The sequence below is a fragment of the Siphateles boraxobius genome, unplaced genomic scaffold (assembly GCF_051911475.1).
Source record: "Siphateles boraxobius isolate OS27281-9 unplaced genomic scaffold, OSU_SipBor_1 53, whole genome shotgun sequence".
In the NCBI taxonomy this organism is placed as follows: Eukaryota; Metazoa; Chordata; class Actinopteri; order Cypriniformes; family Leuciscidae; genus Siphateles; species Siphateles boraxobius.
The window spans coordinates 7041551-7063777 of record NW_027509175.1 but is presented as its reverse complement, the minus strand read 5'-3'; the positions used below and the strand labels follow the sequence as shown (position 1 = coordinate 7063777).

At 34.5% G+C, this 22227-nt stretch overlaps 3 protein-coding genes across 6 annotated transcripts; 1 reads left to right on the top strand and 2 right to left on the bottom strand.

Moving 5' to 3' along the window:
* Positions 1 to 1212: 1212 nt before the first annotated feature.
* On the bottom strand, positions 1213 to 3348 carry LOC143714025 (OX-2 membrane glycoprotein-like). Its single transcript, XM_077204928.1, has 5 exons — positions 3216 to 3348; positions 2753 to 3097; positions 2149 to 2445; positions 1763 to 1870; positions 1213 to 1640 (listed from the first exon to the last, which is right to left on the bottom strand). Exons 1-5 carry the CDS (start codon positions 3262 to 3264, stop codon positions 1591 to 1593), a joined length of 849 nt encoding a protein of 282 aa, XP_077061043.1. The 5' UTR covers positions 3265 to 3348; the 3' UTR covers positions 1213 to 1590.
* Positions 3349 to 6109: 2761 nt separating this feature from the next.
* Positions 6110 to 9448, bottom strand: LOC143714167 (OX-2 membrane glycoprotein-like). 2 transcript variants are annotated; one of them, XM_077205226.1, is made up of 5 exons: positions 9372 to 9448; positions 7942 to 8286; positions 7025 to 7324; positions 6722 to 6817; positions 6110 to 6624 (listed from the first exon to the last, which is right to left on the bottom strand). In XM_077205226.1, exons 1-5 carry the CDS (start codon positions 9430 to 9432, stop codon positions 6593 to 6595), a joined length of 834 nt encoding a protein of 277 aa, XP_077061341.1. In that variant the 5' UTR covers positions 9433 to 9448; the 3' UTR covers positions 6110 to 6592. The 2 variants fall into 2 exon arrangements, with proteins under 2 accessions (XP_077061341.1, XP_077061340.1); XM_077205225.1 differs by lacking the exon at positions 9372 to 9448 and adding an exon at positions 8401 to 8487 and having other exon boundaries at positions 6212 to 6624.
* Positions 9449 to 11417: 1969 nt separating this feature from the next.
* Positions 11418 to 21454, top strand: mpc2a (mitochondrial pyruvate carrier 2a). Of its 3 annotated transcripts, none has more exons than XM_077205232.1 (6): positions 11418 to 11483; positions 12293 to 12567; positions 14155 to 14195; positions 14607 to 14691; positions 15138 to 15249; positions 20475 to 21454. In XM_077205232.1, the coding sequence occupies exons 2-6, from the start codon at positions 12423 to 12425 to the stop codon at positions 20521 to 20523; spliced, it is 432 nt and encodes a 143-aa protein (XP_077061347.1). In that variant the 5' UTR covers positions 11418 to 11483; positions 12293 to 12422; the 3' UTR covers positions 20524 to 21454. The 3 variants fall into 3 exon arrangements, with proteins under 3 accessions (XP_077061347.1, XP_077061348.1, XP_077061346.1); XM_077205233.1 differs by lacking the exon at positions 11418 to 11483 and adding an exon at positions 12066 to 12192; XM_077205231.1 differs by lacking the exon at positions 11418 to 11483 and adding an exon at positions 12069 to 12197.
* The last annotated feature ends 773 nt before the right edge of the window (positions 21455 to 22227 follow it).

The window sequence follows — 22227 nt, the reverse complement described above, 5'->3', positions numbered from 1 at the left end:
CTTAGGATTGAGTCACTGTAGTCACTTGGACTATTTTAACAATGTCTTTAATAACTTTTCGGGGCTGGCAAGTTTCAATCCCTTAAGAAGCCTATGGAGGATTGATCCAGCTCTCAGATTTGTTAAAAAATATCTTAATTCGTGTTTTGAAGATGAACAGGTCTTACGGGGTTGAACAACATGAGGTAGAGTATTACTGACAGAATTTTCATTTTTGGGTGAACTAACCCTTTATTATGCACATCAGGTAATTTTTCAGTAACTAACTTCGGCTCTACTGCATTCAAGAAGTACAGCCATGTCAATTTTGAAGACAAACAGCTTCAGCGAGTAATAAGTAGAGATTAATGATGTTAAAGTAGAGATTAATGATGTTAAAAAATGATGCCTACAATGTTGATGAAAAATTATTAGCACAACGTATTCTTGCTGAAGAACAACTGCCCAATGCTGTAAACCTCAATGTGCAGTACATTATCCTGTATAATTATCTGTATATCAATATATAACTCTTCTTATATTTGATTTGTAAGTATTCGACAGTATAGACAATTTATTGTACTCCTGTTCCCTTTTTTTGAAGGTGTTACAGTTTTAAATGATTGCGTTATACTTTTGATTATATTTGTTGAGTAATGTCTAATGAATTTTATGTGTGATGAACAATTAATTGTCTTGACTCGCAACCTGTAAGTAATTCTCTTTGTAAAAGAAGGTTAATAAATAAAATTGAATCTGTAAAATCTGCATATCAAAGCCAGTTTCTTAAAAATATTTTTTGCGCACCATACGATTCAAACTGTATTGTCATTAGGCTATATCCAGGGGATCCTTTTAATAAGGTACAATTTTGTGCTTTGATTACAGTATGCACAATTGTACCTTGGGGTACAAAATTGCCCCTAAAATGGTACAAAGTTATAAGGTGAAATTTTGTACCTCTCATTAAAGGTACAAAAAGGTACCCCTCAGGGTACCACCCCAGTGACAGCCACTTGTGCCCTAAAAGGTACCGTTTTGTACTTTTTTTTTCTGACAGTGTAGTCATCTCTCTGTGCAGGCTTTAGAGTTTCCTGCAGGAAACCACAAAACAGGTTCTGTGTTCAATGATATAACTTTCACACTGTTGAAAACTATTTTTTTCACCCTTTAGATTCTCGGTTTGACATCAATGACATAATTTGAACAATGACATCATGAAAACATCAAAACTTGCATTTATGAATTTATAAATAACTGTCACATACTCAACTCCAGAAGAATTACATTACATTCAAGCAGTACATTCAAACAACTAGGTCTTAAAGTGCAAATAAATAGGTCTGATACATGAATACATGCTTATAGAATGAGTATAATCTGTCTTACAGTAAAAAATAGATCGTATTAAACTATATTAATGCAATACTTCACAGAAATGTAAACATAAATATGTTAAATAATATGTTAAAAAAAATAAATTAAATAAATACTAGTGTTTAAATAAACACTATGAAGATATTCATGATTCCTTTAAGGAACATAACAAAATTCACATTCACAAAGATAATGAGCAAAAAAGAAAATGGATTCTATGTGGAAGCTGCAGAGTTAACATTCCTCGTTTGTGTCATGAAGAGATTTTTTCCCAAAACTGGCTCCTTGGTGGGGAGAAATTAAATTATTAAATTAGTTTGTTATTGAGATGCTGTTCTTAATAGATGACAGTATGTGGGGTTGCATTAACCAATTTAAACTAGAGGAATAGAATTTTGCAACTTACTCTCTAGCCTGGTGTGAAGACAGATGACAAAAATGACAGTAATCACAATAGTCATGACAATTATGACTGAAAATGTAATGACGTAACTTCTTGGTGTAGTGTTGTTCGCTGTAAGACAAGAAAATATTTGTTTCATTAAATATTGAGGAAAAAGTATTGCAGTTAAAAACGGTCAAAATGTCAACAATGAATGTGTGGCTTAATTGGTTTTGCTGTTTTGTCTTTAAAAATATGGTTTAAGTTGTAACCTCTAAATTGATTGTTTTTTTTTTTTTTACTTATGTCAAAAATATTTAGTTTGACTGAATCAAGTGACTGTAGATTAAAGTAACAACTGCACATTTTCTCAATGCGATTGTAGCCGATATCCATGTTGAACCTGTTACCTTCATCATCTTTAGGCATGTAGATTTGGAAACTCTTCTCCACGCCGTCACTCTGAGCCAAACATTCCACGTACTTCCAATGAAACTGTGACAGTGGAATTGTGATGTTACTTGTAATGGTGGTTGAACTGTCTTCGTTGAGGTTAGTGAAATGATTTGACATGAAGAAGTTCATTTCTGTCTCTGATGATTTCCACTGGATTGTTGGAGTTGGTTTACCAGTGGCTGAACATGAGACTACAACATCTGAATCAGAAGTGGTTGAAGGTTTCACTTCTGCTGTTATTTCTGAGATACCTGTAAAAATACCAGCAAGATAATGACTTAAAAGTACTAAATATCACTACATCACTAGAAAAACTTCTAAATATTAGTTTGTATATATATATGTTGTTAAATGTTTTTGCAGGTTCCATTGTGACAACATGCCCCACCACATAAGATCAAACGTGCTAGTCAAGATACTGTTTATTCATAAAGCGACTAAAATTAAATTTGAATTCGAGTAGGCTACAAGATGCTGCATTAAGCCCGTATACCAAACACTATTACTATGTAAAACCATGACTATACCTTGGTATCATCACAGTAATGTTTAACTAACCTTTAACAGTGAGGCACAAGGTTTTTCGTTTGGGTCCTGATGGATATACTTTGAAGGAACAAATGTAGCAAGCCTCGTCTTCAAATGTTGTGTTTTTGATGGTAATAGATGTTGAATTAAATGTCCCCAGAGTTAAAGTGACTTTTCCCACATACTCCTCAGCCACATTATCCTGGAATTGTTCGCTAAATGTTGCCAGAGTTTGTAGATTTTCGTGCGTGCGCACCCGCTGCCAGGTGACTTGTTTGACTCCAGACGCGAACGGTAGTAGTGTACAAGAGAGTGAAGCATCCTGACCCAACACAACATCTGTGTCTCCTCGTGCAACAATATCTGAAAGGTAAGCTGTGGAATGAAAATAAACAAGCTATTAGTTTGCAAGCTTAACACAGTTTTGTCCCCAAAAAAAGAAAAGAAATGCAATGTAGCCTATTGAATAAAAAGTAGGATTCTCAGGACTAACCTCTGTTTATGAAGCTTAAAATTAGGATCAAGTTCAACAGACACGACATGTCGAATGTTTGGAATGATCCGTTTGTAATGAGACACAAATATATAGTCCATGTCGAAAGTGAAAGGAGGAAAAATTTCCCCGCCCCATCTATTACGGGTTGTGAGCAACATAAAGAAAGGATTCCCCTGTCTCGCGTAATTCACGTGATTTCCGGAAGTAGCAGATAAACCTATTTTAAAATGAACATGTTTTAGTTTTTTGATATTTCTGTGATAATTTTGGAGACTGTGGTTTTTTTTAATCGTCATTAACATTAAAAAAGAAGAAATTAAACATGAGTGCAATATAGATGTAGCAGCCTACATGAAAAAAACAGTTAAGTTCCTGCATTCATGTAGCCTAATTTGAACTGCCTACGTCACCATGTGACGGAGATTCCTATTAAATGGTAGATTATTTTATATTTTATTATGACAGGTAAAATGAGCCATCAATGGGAAGGAAAAGTCCATGTTCAACGGGAAGACTCACATTTCCCAGAAACTAATTTGCAAATGCAGAAATGGTTTGTTATATTTGCTGTCTCACGTAAATGTAGGCCTATTGTGGTAAATCCGTGAATTCATCACGGCATTCAGATTCAGCACTCCACATTAGGCTACTGTACTATGATTGAGATTCTTCAGAATATTATTTTTACATAAAAAGATATCACATACTTATTTGTTGAGCAAATGGATGTATTAACATGTAAGAAAAATTGTCAAACATGTTTTTGCTAACATAATTTAAAACCAGGTTGTTGGTTGTATTTATCAGCGGATTATTCAAAATCCACTAGAAGCCTGATTAAATTAATCAACTTGTGTGTGTGTGTGTGTATATATATATATATATATATATATATATAGAGAGAGAGAGAGAGAGAGAGAGAGAGAGAGAGAGAGAGAGAGAGAGAGAGAGAGAGAGAGAGAGAGAGAAAGAGAGAGAGAGAGAGAGAGAGAGAGTTGTTTATCCTATCCTACTTTACATATCAAATAATGTTCTCATGCATCATCATTTTCTTATTAAATTTCCTCCCAGTGGACCAAACCATAAGGAAGTGGGTTTTCTGTACTTCCTGTTGAGTTAACAAAAGAGTTCTTATGCATTGTTAAAGGATAGTTCACCCAAATGAAAATTCTCTCAACATTTTAACCACCCTCATGCCATCCCCCGTGTATACGACCGTCTTTCTTCATACAAAGACAAACAAAAGATTTTTCGGAAAATTACGCTTGGAAAACCACACAATCGTGACGGTAAACCATAGGGCCCCGGTGGATGAAACTCTGTCTTTTGAAGTGAAATGATAGGTGTGTGTAAGGTGTGTGTAAGAAAAACACTAATATGGCCCACTTGTCCCAATAGGACGGTATGTGGGAATTTCTTTTTGCAGTTCAACTGTGAACGTGCACACTTCGGCATTTTATTTGTAATGCTGCTCCGCTGTATGCTCTGCTCCCTGTAGCCTATATGTGAGCCGCTCACAAGACATTTTCATTAATTTATTCATTCTCTTGCATTGTATGGACTCACAGAGATAGATTATTCTCCTAAATTTAATCTGTGTTTATCTGAAGAAAGTCAGTCATATACATAGGGGATGGCATGAGGGTGAGTAAATTGTTAGAAATTTGTTCATTTTTGGGCGAACTATCCCTTTGATGTGTCAGGGTTCTGTCCCTTCTGTCGGGTTTGTTTGGTGACAGAGCTCTGACACTCCCGTTTGTCATGTGTTTGTGTTTAGTCTGGTCTGTTGTGAGCACATGGCTTGTCATGTATTTCCTTGTGGCATATTGTCTAGCCCCGCCCATCTTGTTATGTCATTACTGATTAATTTCCCCCACCTGCCTTCCTCCTTACCCTCTTATGTTTATTTTCCTATTTAGTCTCCCTGTGTTTGCAGTCCTGACTGGTTCGTTGTCCATGTTCTTTATGTTTCCTGATCCTGCCTGTTATTGTTCTCATTTACCCCCACGAGGAGTTTTGTTTGTAGTTTGTGTTTGTTTGTTACTTAACTAATATTTGCCCATTGTTTCTGCACTTGAGTCCTCGCACCCTATCTACCCATTCCGTAGAATGTGAATGAGAGGGAATGCTAGACTTTCACTGAATAAAAACTTAAATTTCATTCTGTGTGTAACAAAATTTTGTATTAAGGAGGAATATGCACTACTTTTTTTTTTACATTTTTGAAATTTGACAGCTCTATTGACCATTCAATATTGTTACATGGAAAAGAGCAGCCTGGAAATTCTGCTAAAGTTCTAATGTTTTACAGGATTTTACTGATGCATTGCCAATGGAAGAAACTGAAACTTTCTTCTGCGATGGAAGGAACTGAACGCCTTTATTCTACATTCCAGTGTTTCCTTTGGGACTTTTCTTTCAGGATAAAAAATCTATGCTGATTGTGACTCACTGGAATGTGTAAAAACTGGAAGATAGCGCAACTCTCTGAGAGAACAAAGCAAATTAACATTTGAATTTCTCTCTTGTGCACCATTCGAGACCTAAGCAATCCTAATCTACATCTTTTCCTGTGAATGCTGAGAGTCGCCAAGAGCGAGTTTACAATATGGACAAACAAAATTGTCTGTACATGTGTCATTGGAACACGAGAAGGCCATGTATTATTCATAAGATCTATCCTTTTGTTTTTGAATGGAATGCTTTTCCAGAGTTTTGCCGATTCCAAATAGGCAAATGATGCACAAAGGGAATTCATAAGAATTATGGGTTACACTTTATTTTAAGGTGTGTTTGTTACACTGTAATTATACATTTAAGTACTGAGGAATATTACGCAACTACATATCACTATAGGGTTAGGATTAGGATGTGGTTTGGTTCAGGGTTAGTTGCATGTACAGTAATTATGGATAATTTATACTAGTAACTTCATGTAACGATGACACTGTAAAATAAAGTGTTACCTAATTATGCTATTGTTAATAGCGGGTAAGCCATCAATGACTGAATGTTTGGGTCCAACAAGCATTTTTTTATTGGAAAACTTTGAGCATTATGGACAGGTGACCTAAGATATAGTCTATTCTCAAAGACAGCCTGCTGAAACATAATTCTTCAAAATGCAATACACAATACTCACAACAATAAATAAAATGTTAGGTAGAAATAACAAATACTTAAGTTCTTAAAGTGCAGATGCAGGATGTAAAAACTGTTTGTGGAAAAATACAGACTTTCAGGTGAACATATATTTATACAATTATATTAATATTAGCTTATTCACAAAAGGAAACATTGTTTCTTTTTTTTTGTAGCAGACTACAAAAGTAGCATATATAAGATTCTGAAGAAAGTGGCAGATGACCGGTAGTTCATGCTGCACAAGCAGATTTCTTATTTTTATCTGAAAAAAGAAGAAATTATTAATATACATAATTAGCAATGCTGTTCTTTATTGCAATAAATGTGGTCCTGATAGAAAGTCATATATTTCTGCTTACCATTTAACTTTGTGTGAAGGTAAAAGGCAATAATGAAAATACTGAAGATAGCCACGACCAACATCGGAATTATATACTTTCTTAATGTGACATTTTCTGTGAAACAAAAAAAATTTTTTTGCATGTAATTATTGATAAAGATCATTTCATTTTAAATATGAAAATGCATCTTGTTTAGCTTAATTATGAAATTACAATATTATATTATATATAATTATATATTATATATAAGCTCATGCAGTTTTTAATCCCATAAACCACAACCACCCAAACACTAATGTCTAATAAGTCAAATCAAGTTACCTTTATTATCATCTTTAGGCATATAAATTTGAAACCTCTTCTCCACGCCGTCACTCTGAGCCAAACATTCCACGTACTTCCCATGAAACTGTGACAGTGGAATTGTGATGTTACTTGTAATGGTGGTTGAACTGCCTTCATTGAGGTTAGTGAAATTATTTGACATGAAGAAGTTCATTTCTGTCTCTGATGATTTCCACTGGATTGTTGGAGTTGGTTTACCAGTGGCTGAACATGAGACTACAACATCTGAATCAGAAGTGGGTGAAGGATTCACTTCTGCTGTTATTTCTGAGATACCTGTAAAATACCAGCAACATAATTACTTAAGTAGAATCTTACAATAAATGATGTCATATCCAAAGGTCAAAATGTCTATTAAAGTTCACAATGTGTAATATACTATCTTAACCCTATGATGCTGACATTTGCTTTCATTTTTCTGGAACTGGAAACTGAATGAAAGTCTTGCACTGAGAAGCCATTATCATTCATAGACAGATCTCTGTGTACCTTCTGATTTACACAACCCCTTATGAGTTTGGGCATATCTGCATTATCTTGAATGAAAGTGCTTGTTTGACACTTACACAACATATAGTGTTGCCATACTTTCTGCATCTTATTGATTAATTAGTGGGGCTAGTATTCACTTTTTTACTTCAGGGAATATTTCTCATGGTTTACTTTTGAAAGTAAAAATGCAAAGCATGTCAAAACTGTTTTTAAAATTGATAAAATTACACATTTAAAAAAACATGTGACACATAACCTTCCCTAAGCTGATATGCCCTAGTGTAAAAAACAGTTTAATGTTTTGGTTCAAATCTGCCTTTGTTAATTGATCCTTCTCTTTCTGACTCAAAATCTGACAGATAACCTTAGTGATTTCCCTTTGGTTGCAGGTATTTACCTACCTTTAACAGTAAGACACAAGGTTTTTCGTTTGGGTCCTGATGGATATACTTTGAAGGAACAAATGTAGCAAGCCTCGTCTTCAAATGTTGTGTTTTTGATGGTAATAGATGTTGAATTAAATGTCGCCAGAGTTAAAGTGACTTTTCCCACATACTCCTCAGCCACATTATCCTGGAATTGTTCGCTGAATGTTGCCAGAGTTTGTAGATTTTCGTGCGTGCGCACCCGCTGCCAGGTGACTTGTTTGACTCCAGACGCGAACGGTAGTAGTGTACAAGAGAGTGAAGCATCCTGACCCAACACAACATCTGTGTCTCCTCGTGCTACAATATCTGAAAGATAAGCTGTGGAATGAAAAAAATGATGTTGTTATAAGCCTCCCACCATCTCCATCGAGTTTAGCAACATCCAGCCAGAGCAGTTTCAGATTTATCCATAAAAATAAGTCAATTACTGACCTCTTCTGAGCAAACTTAATATGATCAGAAGGCGCAGCATGTTTAAAATAGTCTGGTTTCTATCTATCAACAGATACATATAGGCCTACAGCTTATCTGGGCCATCCCCCAAACTTCCAGTTAGAGATAAAAGGGGAATTTTATGACTGGCTGTCACCATTCCAGTATTCACATATGAGTTTGTTTGGAGCGATCATGCGTTTTATTGCAGACATAAGTTTGATTCAAAAGAAAGCTCTGAAAGTGTAAATCCTTCTTTCTGTTTTCCGTGAATTTTAAGACTGAACGGTGAAAGGAACAAATATCAGACATGCATTCAGGATTTATAAAATATATATATATTGCATAATATTTAAAATAACATTCATAAACTTATGTAGGCTACACTTTTTATAATGTTTTTATAAGTCGACATCTGCTAATTATGTGACAAACTGTGACATAAGTGTCCAAATACTTGTTTTACGTCCAGTGGATGTGTTCAAAGATTTTAGGGATCAACGTTCTATCAGATTTTTAGTGTTGTGTTGAACTCTTTTTATCTTTTGCATTTTAGTAACACCAGTGATCATCTATCTATCTATCTATCTATCTATCTATCTATCTATCTATCTATCTATGTCTAGTAAATCTTAATAATTTCGGGAATTTTCTGGCAGGGTTATCCCGGACTTTCCACAGAAATAAAGTAAGCAACATGTGACTCATGATAAAAACACTTCCGCTTTTAAAAGTGTTTAAGTCATATCATATCATATCTATACATACAGTCTACATGTTCACTATTGTTCTAGTGATTGAGTAATCTATTAAGGATGTAACAGACACCACTGGGATAACTTGCTTACTGTAAGCTTCACAATGAATCCACATCCTCAGGCGGCGAATGTTTATGCAAACACGTAAATCGTAATGTAACAATCTTGAGTAAAGTAACGATCAGAACACACGATCATGTATCAAGCGCTTACAGTAACACATAAAACAGGATGAAAGCTCCGTGTGTGATTCATTCAGTTTCGGTAAGCACATGATTAGGAATATTTCGTGACTGCATCCGTGTGAAACAGACCTCACGAGTCACGTCTGTCAAAATTAAAGCCTTCCTGTTTATATATGAACAGGAATAAGGCTTTGAATTACTGTCACATTGCCTCCAAATTATGCCTGCTTAATTTTTCACTTCAGACTTTTGCTGTTTATAATGCTAATTCATTTAATAGTAATGGAACTTATAATGAATACTTGCGCTATTGCTCATTGAGACTTTCTAAAATGGGAATGTTTAAAAGTTTTGTTTAAACACATGTAGCCAGCATTTGGGTGTTTCATGTTATGTGTCTCAACTTCGATATAATATTCCAATATTTGTCATCTACAAATTAAAGTAGTTTAAAAATCTTATTAAAACGTTCCCATCAAGTCAACCACAATATATTTAGTTTTTTTTTAGTTTTTTTTTTTTTTTACATTTAGGTTTTGAGTAGGCCTAGATGTTATATAAAATTAAACAACATCCATTAACAGATCATCAATCATTTTCAAGCCAAAGGTGAAATTACAATTGTCACCTCAGGTATGATAGAAATTAAACCCTTTTCTAATTGGTTTTACCAGATTTTAATTCTCTTTGCCTCTTTTTCATCGCAAGTTGCAACTTGTCATTGAACAATGTTTTTGTTAGAAATGTGTAGAAATTGTTTATGCTATCATGAAATGAGACATGACAAAAAACTACGTTTTGCATGTAGACCTATTGTAATTTAAAGTATTGTAATTTGATTGTGACGGAGGCAGATCAAACTTTCAAAATTTTCTGATCTGCTAATATTTTAATTGTAGAGAATTAATTATTGATTTAAATCTAAAAACCCACTCTGATACCTTTCTTCTTTTTTATAAAAATGTATCAATTAAAAGGATTGAAGTTAAGATTTATGGTTACGATCAATGATTACCAACTGTGGCTCAACTGTGGCTTTGTTTCCCCACAGTTACATAAATTACATAAGTGCTGCATATTGCATAACAAGTTACTGTTAGTGTTTATTTACTGTTATCAAAGGGGAATTTAAGGAATAAAACACAAGAATTCCTAAGTAGTATACATGCAAACAAAAACAACCAACCACAATGCATGAACAAAGCATTTTTTTTGTTTTGCACTTAATGTGCTTGTGTGGATTATTATTTTTTTCAGACATATACAATAGTATGTTGATCTAGTTGGTTTTTGATGCCATACATTAGAGAATCATTTTTTTTCCATACTAGGCAAAATGCAATATAGCATCTTATCATTATTTTCACATTTACCAATATTTAGAGCTGCCAAGTGAATTCAGTGAGCCCAGGAATAGGCAGTGTTCCCATTCACTAGTGAAAAGATGTGACCCACCCCATTTGGGGTAGTGTGAAATGTATATGGTTTATATTAACTCTATTGTGTTACGTGTACATATAGCAGTCATGCACAGACAGTAAGTAGCCTACTACTTTTAATTACTTATAATTTAAACAAGTTGACTGTGTCAAGGTTGCATAATAGGTCAATTCTGAGAGTAACATAAACTTTTTTGTTAAACTGAAATTAGCATGATATACTAGGCTATAATAATCTATATATATATATATATATATATATATATAGGGCAGGCTATATACATATTTTATTTATGCATGGCGAGTCTAAAGTGTCACTTATTGAGCTTGACAGTCACTCATTTCGGTCTTTTGTCACGCACTCCCGCCACACATTGTATTTCTCATGCGGAAAAAACTATTTATAATATATTGAATATGCTGCAGCGCCCAATATTTCTCTACACTATGGAACCAGCAGGAATCAAGCGCGTCTCCCCTAGAGTTCTTAGTCGAGTCTGACACTTATCAGCCAATAAAAAAAAGAAAGGGACTAGAGAATAGCCAATCAGAAAATAGCACTATTGTATCTGGGTAAGATTTAATGCAACAACCAATTTTTAAAAAAGCATATCCTGGAATTGTTCACGTGATCTATTGAAAGTTTCGTTCACCCACAAAGAGGAAACCACTGGAGCTCCGAGCTTCAATTTGAGCACAGAGTAAGTCATGATCTCCTGTTTTAATGTTACAACAAATTCTCAACTTGTTTGACACAAACAATGACAATGACTCGACTGCTGTTAGAGTTTACCAGATAATTAGCATCAGTTTTTCATGAGTGTCTGTAACTTAGCCAACAGTTTTACAGCCTGTTCACTGACAACACCTGCTCAGAACAAGTAGGCTAGTCTAACGTTAGGCCTAACGTTAGTCATATTTCGTTATCACATTATACACATATCTCTCTTCAAATAGGCTTCATAATTTTATTAGCACCAAATTAATTAAAGTGTAGGCCTATTGCATAGTCGATGTTATAGGTCACTTTTAAAAACATGTCACTCTTGCCTGTCTTCAAAACTTGAGAGCCCGGTTTATGCAATTTTATTAAAATCTGACCATCAAAAATTGTATTAGCAATCAAGTAATATGGTGAAATGATATTTCATACCATGGATTATTTAAAGATTTGAACAATTTTCTGCTCCAAATTCACTCTCTTTTCACCCAGTTCGATTCCACAAACCAAAACGGGGATTTTCAGAATGCGTCTATTAGACCGACAGCGACATCTGCTGGACGGAAGCCGTTAGTACTCTTTGACGAGCACCAGTGCAGTCGCTTTAATATTCAACTAGGTTACCTATTAATAGATCATATGACCACATTTTCCCCGTAGAGATCTAAGGAGTCCATTTTAGAATACATGTAGGGTGAGAGATCGGTCATTTATTCAATCATTCATTCATTTATCAGTGTATTTTTCAAGAACGGTCTCACTTAACGTTATCTCATTGTGTTTCTGTAGGCTCGCTGCCTGGCACCAAAACGTGTTTTCAGTGATGGTGACATTGTGATAGGTCGTCTCGAAGGGTGGACAGAAGGTGCGCACCTATTAACTTCCCATCGACATCGTGCTCTGATCGCTGCATTGAAAGATGATGAGCAGCAGCAGACTTTATTTACGACTGCAATCATGTCGTTTTTATTCCGGTGGTTTGAGAGCGTCGTATCACCGGACCCTGGACAGGATCGAGTTAATGCTGCCGCCTAAATTAAGACCCATCTACAATCATCCTGCTGGTAAAGAAATCACTCTTCTCCTGTCTGAGGAAACACACTATCAGTCATTGACGAAATGTATTTTTATTCTAAAGCATTAATGTTTTCTATAATTACATAGCATTTTCTCTATATTATCTCCGCAGTGTTATTGATGTTATTTTCATGCAGTCATACAGTAGCCCCAAAAAGATTTTGGAGATACCTGAGTGCGTTAGACAAGTGCCATTTATTATAAAGAAAGATAGCACAAGAACACCTTTCATGCAAACATTTCACAGGTTAAGATGTAAAGCAAATTAGAGGCTACCTTTAAAAATTGAACGTTAATTGAAAACATCTATATGAACTATTAATGAACTTCATACATCCATAATAACCTTGGGATCACAAAATGGCTGAGAGAGCTGTTAGTTCTGAGAAAAGATATGATCATTTGTTTGCAGCTGCAATTTGATGCAACGAAATTCATACATTTTTAAGTCAGATTTAAATATCAAAATGCTTTTAGGGGCTGGCTTGTACAGTTTGAATGAGCTATGTGCATCTTTCTGTCCCACTAATCATGTATTTTGTGTTGGCGTCCTGTCCACCATTATCACCTAGAACTGGTTTCCTATTTGCGTGTGTACTACGGGGTTCGTTTTGGGAACATTATCGTTTGTACGTGAATAAAGCAAAGGAAAAAGTGATTCGTATTAAGTACATTGTTGACATGTAAACGTATTCTTAAAGTTTAATCATTGCTTAGACTACTCCAATGTTTCTGGTTGATAATTTCTGATCATACACTGCATGACATTTTTAGGTGGATCTTATCTGATCTCAAGCATTTTTCAAGTTTTATGGAATTTAGAGAATCAAATAAAAAAAATTAACCGACAGCAAGTTTCTTTTTTACAGCCCTTTGTAGAGCTGCATGATTGATCCGTAAAAGATTGCGATCTCAAATTAAACACCCACGCTCACACTGTCTTTTTCCTTAATGACAACGATTCGGCTATGTCTATTACTCAATTGACAAGTTCAGATGGAGCAGCATTTGCTACTGAGCCGTGCTTCACTGACAAGCTGCGCATACAAAATAATCACAGCCTTTTCGATTTCATAAATGCACTAAGCCATATCGGTTTAACCGTGATTTCGGGTTAATTGTGTAGCCCTAGAGTAAATTATGTTTTGAAAGTAGTTATTTATTATTATTTCAAAATAATTATTGTATCAATTACATCATTACACCAGTTGGTGTTATTTGTTATTGAATGTATTTGTCATTGAATCATTCATTTAAGATTTCCGTAAAAAAAAAATGGTTATTTATCCATTAATGAAACAAGTGAAGTGAGTCATTGAATCATTCATTTAAATCGATTTTTTTTCAAATTCATTATATATTTTAGACTGCAGCAATTAACATTTTGTCAGAACCTTTAGTAAATGACATGTTATTTTGTTTAGTTGTCAATTCAGAATTATGGGAGAACTGTGTTCTTTATTATTATTATTTTTAATTGTTATTCTCAATTTATCCATAATAGTGTGACTCTAGCACTTTCAGCTTTAGCACTGTCATAATTTCTCACAGAATCTTTTCTCTTTTTTTCTCAGGGCCAAAGACGGTTTTCTTCTGGGCACCTGTTTTTAAATGGGTGAGATGAGAATTGGTTTCCCCTCACAGTTTAAATATATACAAATGTTAAAATATAAAGCACTTATAATCACCTTTTACCATCTTCTGTTTTTACATTTTTCTAGTTCTTACACAAAACAATTTTATGGATTTTATTGTAAGATTTAAAATGTAGGGCGGAAGTCACACAGACTACTTTTGTGCTGCTTTTTTGACCTTGACTGCCACTGGTTTGTAAAGGCATTTAGGTGATAAGAATGATTTTTGAGTGAACTATACCTTTAAGTTATTCAAATTGGCACTTGGCAGTGAATATTTTGCAATTCGATATGTTGTAATGCTGCGGTAAATGCAATCATATCATGAATTTCCTGCTGATCAAGTCCTTATGGCAAGCTCACTCTTGTTTGCTCTTTCTTTCCTCATGCAGGGTTTAGTTGTGGCTGGATTTTCTGATATGACCCGGCCGCCAGAAAAACTCAGTCTCTCTCAGTCCTGCGTCATTACAGCCACAGGTACTTGTGCAAGGTGGAGAAACATGCTCGATGATGTTTGGTCAAGATTGATCAACATCAGTAGCTGTTGTCAGTGTCCTCTAGATTAGAATATCCTATCTAAAGCCTCAAAGTAACCTCAGATTAGTTCGGCTGAAAATAGAGCTTGAAATTAACTCTACCAAATGAACATCTAATTTGACAGTCAAGAAAATATTCTCTCTGTCTGTCTTTCTGACTCTGACAAAGCATTTCTGAGACTGGTAGTCTTTTCTCTCAACATAACTGTTTAAAAAAATTCTCATACTACCATTCAGTAGCTCAAGTGTGATCTTGGCCTACGTTTTTACCTATACAAGTCCTAATTTAACAAGGCTATGGCCTTAACCCACTTTACCCACATACAGTGTTGATTCTGCAATAAGGATTTTATTTTAACACAGCGACTCCCTCTGGTTTCTTTCCAGGATTAATTTGGTCAAGGTACTGCTTGGTGATCATTCCCAAGAACTGGGCTCTGTTTGCTGTTAACTTCTTCCTGGGCATATGTGGAAGCGTCCAGCTCACGAGAATATGGAGGTTAGTCATTATGAGCTCTGTTCTAAGGTCAGCTTTGTTTACTACCATCAGTAAATACACACAGGTGACAATCTTAGTTGTAGGGTTAAGCTGCAAAGATTTTGAGTTCAATGGTTTGGAGTTCAACAAGATACTAACAAAAAGTACATTTAAGCTGTTAAATGTGTCATATTTTTAAACGCACAAAAAAAAAAAGATCTCTTTTTTTCAAAGTATTAATCTGTCAGAAAATCTAGAATGCTCACTTGGAGTGGCATCATCAAAAGCTTCAGTATTTTTAAATCTAATATCAAGCTACTAAAATGTTTTATTTATTTCATTTTATTCACCAACTCAGTTTTTAACATTTTAAACATCAAATGACTTATAAATGCTTGTACTGTAATGTTCACACTACAAAAAAAATATGTTTTGTTTATCACACTTGCCTTGGGCCTACTATATATTTAGTACCACTATTAACTTTTGCTGAGAGACATTGTTTATCAAAAGGGTGTTTTTCCAATTCAGTCACTTTTACTGGTTGATTCCAAAAATTTTTTTATTTAAACTAATAAAATTAAATAAATTATTTTATTTATAAATGTATTTGTAAAGTAAATTTTGTTTAAATTTTTGATCTATTTTCAAATTAGTAAATTTACTAATTTACCTTAATTTTTTTAATTACACTGCTGGGATAACACGCATATATTACAAAAACACTGCAGATTAACATGCATTAGATATTATAAGGCCAAGGATGGACAACTCTGGCTCCTGATGTCCGCAATCCTACAGAATTGTATATGATCTCCATTACTATTTAAAGCTGCAGTCTGTAGTTTTTCCTCTTTGTCGCCATCTCTGTTCGAAATCTGCAATTGCAGTTTTTCGCAGAATTATCAACTTTACGTGGGTTGTGCCTCGGCACAGCGCGGATGAATCCAATGTTTTGAGGAGAATGTGCGGCTGTCAGTCACCGCGTCGGTGTGGATACTGTCATTCAGAATCACAGATTCTACTTTTTGGAAGTATGACTAACATAAGAATTTTCATCGTAAAATGTCATCTGAACAAGTAAGTAACATCCACTTTTGTTCTGACCAACTAAGGGAAAAAAGCATTGCAGTAAATCGCGCTGAATAAATCTAACGATCGCTTATCATATCACGTCAAACTGTTCAATTATACTTTGTTCTGAAATTGTTAAAGTTAACAACATCAGCATTGCGTGACTACATTTAATGCCCTTCCGATAATTATCCTTGTTTGCGAATGGGCCCTTTTGCAGTCTCTTTTTTTCTGTAGCCACTCTGAAGTCCGATGTCTTATGCATTTTACAACGGGTGAATCTCCAGTTGTCACTGGTTATTGTCGTTTGAACCTTTCTGGATCCACCATCAAATTAATATGTTTAATTATATCAAGTGCTGTGAGAAAAGGCTATAAATCTCCACCTCCAACATCCTCACACGCAATATAGCCTATTAGCCAATACACCTTCTTTTTGTGTACAGATGTGACGTAATGACGCAAAGACATGCTCGAATTTCCCACGGAAATCCACCAGTACCACTGGAATTAAAAACATTATTACAAGCTTGCCGTTTTGAATCGAGCTACGGCAAGCAGACCGTTTTGATCACTGGCTGGTTATGTACTTGCTCAAATTTATTTTGGATCATTTTTAATCCAAAAAAGTTATGGACCGGTTCTTTAAAGCGTGTTTTATGTACATAAAAAGATGAGATATTTGACTTATGGCCTCCACAAATGATTGGCCCTAGGGCTCACAAGCTGCTCGGTTGACGATCCAAATCCAGCTTTTTAATAGGGCAATACAGAATCGTAATTCAAAAGACAGGTAAATTATCAAACAACCCAGATAATATATAGTACTATATAGTAGGTGAAAAACAGTATGTGACAAAAGAAGTATGTCCGAATTCACAGTACTCCTAAAAGAGTAGGCAAAAAGTACCCGAATGACCTAATACTACGTACAAGATTCTCAAGTGTGCATACAATGGACACTTTACTATCCCATGAGGCCACGGGAGAAGATTTGTGTATGTCAGTGAAGCGACGTACCTGACCCTGGTAGGTCACATGACAGTGATAACATGGCGAATGTAGTATGTCCAGATTACATTCATACTATACACACTCATAATATATAGAATGTAGTTTTTTAGTAGTTATGAAGTAATTACTTATTCAAAATAAGTACCTAGTATGCAATTTCGGACTCAGTCAGGGCTTATATAGGCAGGACACAACTTCAGGCCCGGCTCCAGATATGAGATGAAAGGTGGGCCAAGTGATATTCCAGGTGGGCCGGTCAGAAGGAGGAGGAGGGAGGGGGGGGGGGGTATACGGGACGACTATTTAACATATTTTGGAACTATTTAGTAACTTTATATATATATAGATAAACATGTTTAACGTGTTTATTTTTACATTCTCTCTTTTTGCATTTGTAATTTTTTTTGACCTCTTAACAGATCTTTTATCAATTAAGTAACTATAGATTTGATAAAAAGGAGCAGATCTTTTAAAATAACTATTTACATCAACTAAAACAAACTTGTTACTAACTAAAAATGTTAACATGTTCTTCATTTTTAATATTTTTTTGTATATATTTTGGAACTATTTAGTAACTTTATATATATATATATATATATATATATATATATATATATATATATATATATATATATATATATATAAACATATTTAACATGTTTATTTTTACAGTCTCTCTTCTTGCAGTTGTAATATTTTTTTGACCCCTTAATAGATCTTGTATCAATTAAGTAACTATAGATTTGATTTTAAAAAAAGGGCAGGTATTTTAAAATAACTATTTACATCAATTAAAACAAACTTGTTATTACTAACTAAAAATGTTAACATGTTCTTCATTTGAAATATTTTTTTTTTGGAACTATTTAGTAACTTTATATATATAAACATAGGCTATTTAACATGTTTATTTTTACATTCTTTTTTTTTGCATTTGTAATATTGTTTTGACCCCTTAATAGATCTTGTATCAATTAAATAACTAGATTTGATTTAAAAAAAAGGGCAGGTATTTTAAAATAACTATTTACATCAACTAAAACAAACTTGTGACAAACTAAAAATAGAAATTTGATCTGAAAATCAGTTTTTCTTAAGAATTATCCTCACGTCTGTTAATATAGTATAACATTACAGATTTTTGGCCATTGTTATTATTTACATTTTTATTTTTACAATCTTATGTAGGTCTATATTTAGAATCTTTTTTTTTTTTTAACCACACAACAGATCTTGTATTAGTTTAGTAACTTTAGATACTTTAGATTTGAGGAAAACAGGGCAGGTCTTGAAAAAGGTCTACTCATATAACTATAATATTTACAGCATTAGCTTTCTACTCATTTTAGAGAATTCTGTTACAAACTCATCCATGTCCAGCTCATGTGTTATTGCTTTTTCATGAGCTAAAAGCACAAGGTTTTTTTCACAGACGGGGCTTAGACTAAACCAGGATTAGGCCTTAGTTCAATTAGGGCATTTAAGTAGCTTTTATGAAAGTGCCTTTCGAAAAAAAACATGACTGGTGTGCATCTTGAGACAAAACAATGAAAGTGAGCTATTTTAAGATATGTCCGTGCAAGTTGCTTTCAGTTAAAACAGCTCAAACATGCATTTTAGTCTGGGACTAGGCTTAAGCCTTGTCTGTGAAAGCAAGGGTATGAGTCCAGGCAATGGGTTATGGGAATGTAAGATCATGATGAGATATAGCCCAGGATTGGAGAGGACTGCCCTCTGGTGGAGATTATGGGCACTCCAGCGCAGTGTTAATTTCGTTGACGAAAATAACGACGAAAATTATTCGTCAACGACATTTTTTCACAGACGAAAACGAGACGATAACTAAATAAAACCTAGTTTTGAATGACAAAGACTATGACGAAAATCTATTGACATTTTCGTCAACGAATAAAAACTAGACGAAAATTTTAGATAGTGACGATTTGGGAAGCGATCCGTCAGAACTGATGTCCTGCGTGTGTGGTAGATGCGCACATTTGTAGGCTACTGTAACGTGATCTACCCCGCGGTCATAAAACGTTAAAAAATGTGAACGTCTGGGAGAATGAGTAGAGCAGACATATAGATCTCTGAATAAGAGTGACGATGCAAAAAAGAGCTCTATTCGGTGCGGTTTTCTTTGCGCACACACCTAACCCGAAGCGTGCAGTCATGCACAATACACCTACAGCGCGCGAGTAGGCTACTGAATTGAGCTCTCTTTCATGTCTGAATGGAGAAATACACAACAGTATGTCTAAATGTCCTTTTTGGAGAGTATTCATGTAAACTATGCTGGTTATGTCTTAAACTGTGAGTGTGTCGGATGTGCATCAGTGCAATTGTATCCGCATGTCATTGGACATGATCCGACGTCTTAAAGTGACAGTGGCAATAAACCTAATGCGGTCCGTGTCCTTAATTTTGATCAAGCAACAAAAGAAAAAGAGAAAAGCATTCACTGTTTGTTAATAGCTTTAATAAGGATTAATTATATTTAATTCATACAAATAAATATGTCTGCTTGAAAGAATAAAGAATGATGTGTAAGTAGTTATAAGGAATGAATATATCATTCATTGTAAAGAAGACTGTGTTGTACTTTAGGAAAAGTGGTTTTATTTCATTTTAAGATATTTTTTAAGTAACAGCAGTTAAATCTGTATCTGTATTGCATGTTCAAACTTAAAAATCATTCATATTAATAGGTTAATAGATGTTTTCTCCGGGAGTATATGGGTTTGGAAATTTTAGAGAAATTCTAAATTAATGCATTACAATTGAACTAAACCCATTATATTTTAGTCGACTAAATCTACTGTAGATTTAGTCGACTAAAATGTTATTGTATTTCGTCGACTAAAACTAGACTAAAACTAAAACAATTCAGATGACTAAAATATGACTAAAACTAAATGGCATTTTAGTCAAAAGACTAAGACTAAAACTAAATCAAAATTTGCTGACAAAATTAACACTGCTCCAGCGCTGGTGGATGTGACACTAGGCCTAAATGTTGGTGGACAGAGATGTCTATTTTATGTTTCTGCCGGTGGGTGGCCACCTTCCATACCCATACACCCCCCCCCCCTCCCCCCCAGGCTAAACCATTATTCATTCTAAAGAAGTGACGCACTTTGTATTTGTGTGTGTAGGTACAACCAAGAGCTCAAGGAGAAAGGAGAGGAAGTGCAGCAGACTTGAAGTACCATTTAGTCTTGACAGAAGTGGAGCTGTGATGCAGTTTTGCTGTTTTTCAGTTACTCGAGCAATGAATCAGCATTTTGCACACAGAATTCATGTTATACAGATCAAACAAATCTGTGTATAATAGAGGCTTCTTTTTGAAAACATAATATTATAATTATATTAAAATGTTATCACATAAAATTGAGATGTGCTGATTGTAATTCTGGTGTTCTTGTTTGTATACTGTGTTGTTATTCTGATTCCTTTCTATCAGTTTCTCAGTTCAAAAGGGGCCATATCATAATAAAAAAAATACACATTTTACTGGAGGGGTGCCTATAATGTTAATATTTTTTATTTTTGTTTTTTGCCTAGACTTGAAAAAAAGAAAACCTAAAAATTACCTGGTTGTGTTCCTCATTATTAGGTGGCTTTGGATAAAATTACCTGCTAAATGTAAATGTAACACTTCTTTGTGTAAATGTGCCATACTAAGATCCGACTGAAATGTCCAGGGATATTGTTAAAAATAAGAACTCAAAATGTTTTGAGTTCTGAAAGTCAGAATGTTTTTGTTGTAATACAAGTTTTTTTTCCCCTCAAAAGATCAAGGGGTCATTTGATTCCTCAATTTAATATGACCCCTTTAAAATAAAATAAAAACTACCGGTCATTTGACAAAAACTAAAATCCTGCATGAATGCACTGTATGCCAAATCAATGTTGTGTTTTTTGCTTGAGATCAGATGAACACAGGCAGTGGGTAAAGGCATTTCCTGATAAGATACAGGTAGATACTTTACCCACTACAGAACAGACACACAATGATAGACAATGTTTTAAAGTGTCTTTTTTGTAACGCGTTATTGCACATAATAGTAATTTATCTGTCAATGAATGCATTTATTCAATTAAAGTTGAATTATCATTGACTAATGCAACAAAAGACTGTTTTGTAATCCCACATCTTTGCGTCCACAGTGCACTTTTCTCCAGAGCTGCATCCCACACATTGAGTTTCAATAAAGATGAAGGGTCAGTAAGCACTGTACATTTCCAGACCCTCTCCACTGCTAAATCAGGAATCAAGGGTTTATGACAAACACATGCATCATTTTGCTCCCTCATGCTAAATTCGACCTGTTAATCCCCTTTAAACCTGCATTCAGTGTATCCTACACACTGACTCTATATTAAGTAGACAAGGCGTTGAATCATCAGTCTGTCTCTTAATTATACGTCACACTTCACCTCTGCAGCCCACACTCTTGTCAGATGTGAACAGCATTGAGTAATTTAATTGCAAAATATTTATTTTTGCATTTATATTTAGCAATTTTGCAGAAGATTTTAGGCAAAATGTTACATTACAAACAATACGTAATATTGTCTCCTAACCAGGCAAATAATTAATCTGTTGACACTGAAAGTGAAAATGCTGTGTGAATCAATACACTCAGACTCAGGTGCTAATTCACCTGACTTGAATGACTGTGTACTGAAAGAGTTGGCAGTTGTGAGCACAAATAATAACGTAAATATTAAGAGAGAGAGTCTTGTCAACGTCTCACTCTATGCTGTTAGAATGGGTCACATTTAATTAATAGGCTAACTGTAAATGCAACTGTAAAGCTGTTTAAGTGAAAATAAGTCTTAAGCTTACACGTGACCATGCACAATTTAACTTAAAACATTCTGGGGCACTTCGTTCACCAGTCA